At 30.0% G+C, this 4,174-nt stretch overlaps 1 protein-coding gene across 1 annotated transcript; it reads right to left on the reverse strand.

Annotated features, from left to right (window-relative positions):
- Nucleotides 1-2,653: 2,653 nt before the first annotated feature.
- LOC122273490 (uncharacterized) lies at nucleotides 2,654-3,890 on the reverse strand. The gene is made up of 2 exons (XM_043057547.2): nucleotides 3,423-3,890; nucleotides 2,654-3,139 (listed from the first exon to the last, which is right to left on the reverse strand). The coding sequence occupies exons 1-2, from the start codon at nucleotides 3,573-3,575 to the stop codon at nucleotides 2,654-2,656; spliced, it is 639 nt and encodes a 212-aa protein (XP_042913481.1). The 5' UTR covers nucleotides 3,576-3,890.
- Between the last annotated feature and the right edge of the window lie 284 nt (nucleotides 3,891-4,174).

Below are 4,174 nucleotides of genomic sequence, written 5' to 3' on the forward strand. Positions count from 1 at the left end.
CTACAGGAGGTATTTACGAATGGATACCGATAGCTTTCAGTATTTGCTGAAGAAAGTCGAACCAATGATAAGCAAAACAAATACATGCATGCGTGAAGCTATACCAGCTGGGGAAAGGTTAGCAATTACCCTGAGATACCTAGCAACAGGTAAATATGACCAATTTGTAAGATTTAGTTTTAATTGGAAATCAATAGCAATGATTGGACTCATAGTACCATTATTCAGGGTGGCCACCCCCCTGGAAAACCTTGAAAACCTGGAATTATCAGGGAATTTTTTTACAGCTTTGTCAAACTAGAATACCACATAAAATTCTCCCACGGTTGCTAAACAAATGCAGAAACCTTTGACTGCTATGGGACTGTGCAATTTAGGAAAGATTCTGGTGGAGATGGAAAAAGAGATTAGGATATTAGTTTCTGTTTTTAAATTCTGTCCTTGAGCTGAGTCCATTTATAGCTCAAGTTTGTTCCGATACTTTGGCGGTAATTTTTTTTTCTATTTTGACAAAATGTTTTTGTATTTTTAACTTTATAAAATTCTCCAAAAATCGTTGGTTATAATTTAATAATAATAGATTTTATATTGCACTCTTTTTCTAAAAGCTTTTCTACTTCCATTCAAAGAAATCTGTGAATTATTTTTTCTCAGCAAACCAACCAATCGCTCATTTTTTTTTACAATCGCTAACAGCAATGTTTGTCGATAAATTGTTACAATTGTTGCATTAATGCTAATTTTTTCAATTTCATTTTAACCTTTTATAACATATATTTAAAAAAATTTTTTGTAGGAACCAACTATATATTAATATTTCATTTTACTCTTTTGTTGGTCAATACATGATTTTTGATTCAAAATTTTGAAAACATTTGAAAAATAAATAAAATATCTTGCCAAATTGTCAAAAAAAAATTTTTTTTTCAAGATGATATGTTAAAAAAAGTAGCATTTTGAATAAAATATTTTATAATAATGACACTTTTCTTGTACACATCCTACACTTTATAGGAAAAACGAAACAAAAACCTGGAAATTTTAAGATTTTTATCTGGAAAACCTGGAAAAATCAGGGAAATTTGAAATCTGATTTGAGTGGCCACCCTGTTATTAATCCTATGGTTGACCTTTTTTTTTCTTTCATGTATCCTTTGTTGCCAAGGCAATCAGGACAAAATTTCTCAATTTTTTCAATGGGTCTGGTGCTGTTCCTTGGCAGGAGGACATGTGCGATTTACACTAAATCTATTTTACATGCAGTTGTATCAATTTTCGTACCAAAAATATTTTTTCATCGATTTGCTATTTTTTAAATGAAAGTATAAAACTATCAATATCGTCAATATGTCCAAATTTTTAAAAATGTTAAATTTTTAATCCTGGATATTTATAATATTACAAAATTTTTTGTTTCTTTGAAAGTTTGACTGTATATACTTATTTCCAATCAATTGTACAAATCTACTTGTAAATAAATTTTTATATATTCTATAATGATTGTACTTATATTTTTTGTGATCAAATAAATAATTTTTTAACCTCTTTTAATACAATCTTGAAGTATATTGTATTGGCTTGAACAATTTAAATACAACACATTTTAACATTTTTCCTTTTAGGAGAAACTACAGAACTGCTATTGGTATAAGCTAATTTGAATTTTAAATAAGGATTTCTTCCAATAACAATTTTACAAATATTTTTTATTTGGTATATACTTGATATATAGTTTATTTAAGGATTTATTTATTTTTTTTATTCTGAATCACTAACGTCACTTTTAATTCAGAAGATAAACTAATTATACTTTGTTAGAAAACAATGAAACAAGCATCAACTGTAATTTCAAGCGATTGTTCAAAAATTAAACAACAATAGTTTAACTTTTAAAAATAGAGAAAACATTGTTTTAATAAATTGTATGTATTATACACAAGTAGATTTCAGGCCTGAAAGATAAACAAAAAATTAAATTAATTTGAATCAATTCACGATATCTTCATAAAATTAATTTAAAAAAAATACAAGCAAATTGAGTAGATTAAAACCTTTTTATACAATCTTAAAATTTACAATAAAAATTTAAATGCGGTTTTCATGAGTTTTTTTTGTGCTTTCTGTCGCTTTTCCAAATCAGGAATTGATTTAAGAATATGGGCAATGTACTTCCCGCAAGCGTCCTCCATGGAATCCTCCTGCTTAGGAGGAATTTTTTTTAATGCTTTTACAGCTTCCTCAAGAAAATCATCACCTGAAGTTGTAGTTGATTTTCTTTTGCGTTTATAAGCTGCTCGCTTATAAACACCCTGGTGATTTTCTCCTGTAGAAGTTTCACCAGTGTTGAACTTCTGTGTTGAATCAATTGGAGGTTCTGGCAGGTTTGTTTTTGGAAAAGAAACTTCACCACAGAATGAGGGTTCTGGTTCCTCTGCAGAATCCCTCCACTCTTCCTCCATGTCTCGTTCAGGAATTCTCCCCCCAGGGGCACACTCTTGTGTGACGGGTACGGCGCACCCGGGGCCCCGAGCTGGACCTTAGCATACTTCAATTTCTCCCTTGCGACGGTCCTGTTTTTAGTTTCTGACCTTCACATTTAAGTACATTGACCTAGTGAGCGAAAATTATTTTATTTACTTTCAAATTCTGGATATCATTTGCAGAATATTGGTTTNATGAGTTTTTTTTGTGCTTTCTGTCGCTTTTCCAAATCAGGAATTGATTTAAGAATGTGGGCAATGTACTTCCCGCAAGCGTCCTCCATGGAATCGTCCTGCTTAGGAGGAATTTTTTTCAATGCTTTTACAGCTTCTTCAAGAAAATCATCACCGGAAGTTGTAGTTGATTTTCTTTTGCGTTTATAAGCTGCTCGCTTATAAACGCCCTGGTGATTTTCTCCTGTAGAAGTTTCACCAGTGTTGAACTTCTGTGTTGAATCAATTGGAGGTTCTGGCAGGTTTGTTTTTGGAGAAGAAACTTCACACGATGAGGGTTCTGGTTCCTCTGCAAAATCCCTCCACTCTTCCGGAATTCTCTCGTCATCCTCAAAACATTCCATTGAAATGAAGCTCACATCAGGATCAATCCCGGCAGAATGTGAAATGGATTCATCTTTATTATGTATGAAGGTCAGCTCGTTCTGAAAAAAAAAAATTTAATGCATTAATTGTTTAGTTATTATAATTTTAATTTTAATGCATTAATAGTGGTTTTCATGAAACATTTTAATTATACACCTGACGCTTTACACTTTCGAACAGCAAGTACCAATAATTTACTATGATCACAAATAGACCTTTGTAATCAGGAAAAGTAACAAAATAATTTCTTAAACTTTAAAATAGTATTATAGTTAAAACTAAAATTAGTTAAAGCAGTTTTAGTTAAAACTGAAATAAAATAGGAAACTTATAAAATTATACCTGGGTCGATTTATTATTATCACCATCCAAAGTAGAGAAGCTGTCGTCTGCCTCGTCAACTCCATCAAGGAATTGAAGAGCATTAAAATGCATCCATAGCACAGTGATGCTTTCACAGCCAGAACCACTTTTAAGATGTTTAATTTTTTTCATATTCCGCTGAAACTGATACTTTAGCTTGGAATATTTGCTTTGTAGCTTTTCTATAAAAAAAAAAGAGCTAAAGTTAGTAAAATAAAAGGAAGGTTTGACAATATCATGACATTTTCCATAATATTTGGATGTATCTATCTATGTACGGATATTTTGATCGAGTGTTAATGCTGTTTTAATTTAAAAATTTGGGGGTATGTACACATGTTAGCTTATATTTTGAATGCATCTTGTTTGAATATATGTATATCCCACAATAATAAAATTCTTTGAATTTTATGCCACATTACAGTTATGATTTTTCTCTATTCATTAATATAAAAAAGAAACTTAAAATTTTTTTTCATTGTTAACATACTACATAACATTTAATACAAAAAATCACATATGCTGATTATATTCAAATTGAGCAAGGAAATCAATATTAAGATTGGTATTTTACTTTTATTATTTTAATGAAACCTTAACGAAAGAAAATGTTAAGTTTGTAATGTATTTTAAGTGGTTTTAATGTATTTTAAGGTGTAATTTATTCACACTTTTCTGCAACTGCACAAATTGATATTATTGATATCATATAAAAATAAATTAATGTTTAG

This window comes from Parasteatoda tepidariorum, unplaced genomic scaffold (genome assembly GCF_043381705.1).
Source record: "Parasteatoda tepidariorum isolate YZ-2023 unplaced genomic scaffold, CAS_Ptep_4.0 HiC_scaffold_4825, whole genome shotgun sequence".
NCBI lineage: Eukaryota > Metazoa > Arthropoda > Arachnida > Araneae > Theridiidae > Parasteatoda > Parasteatoda tepidariorum.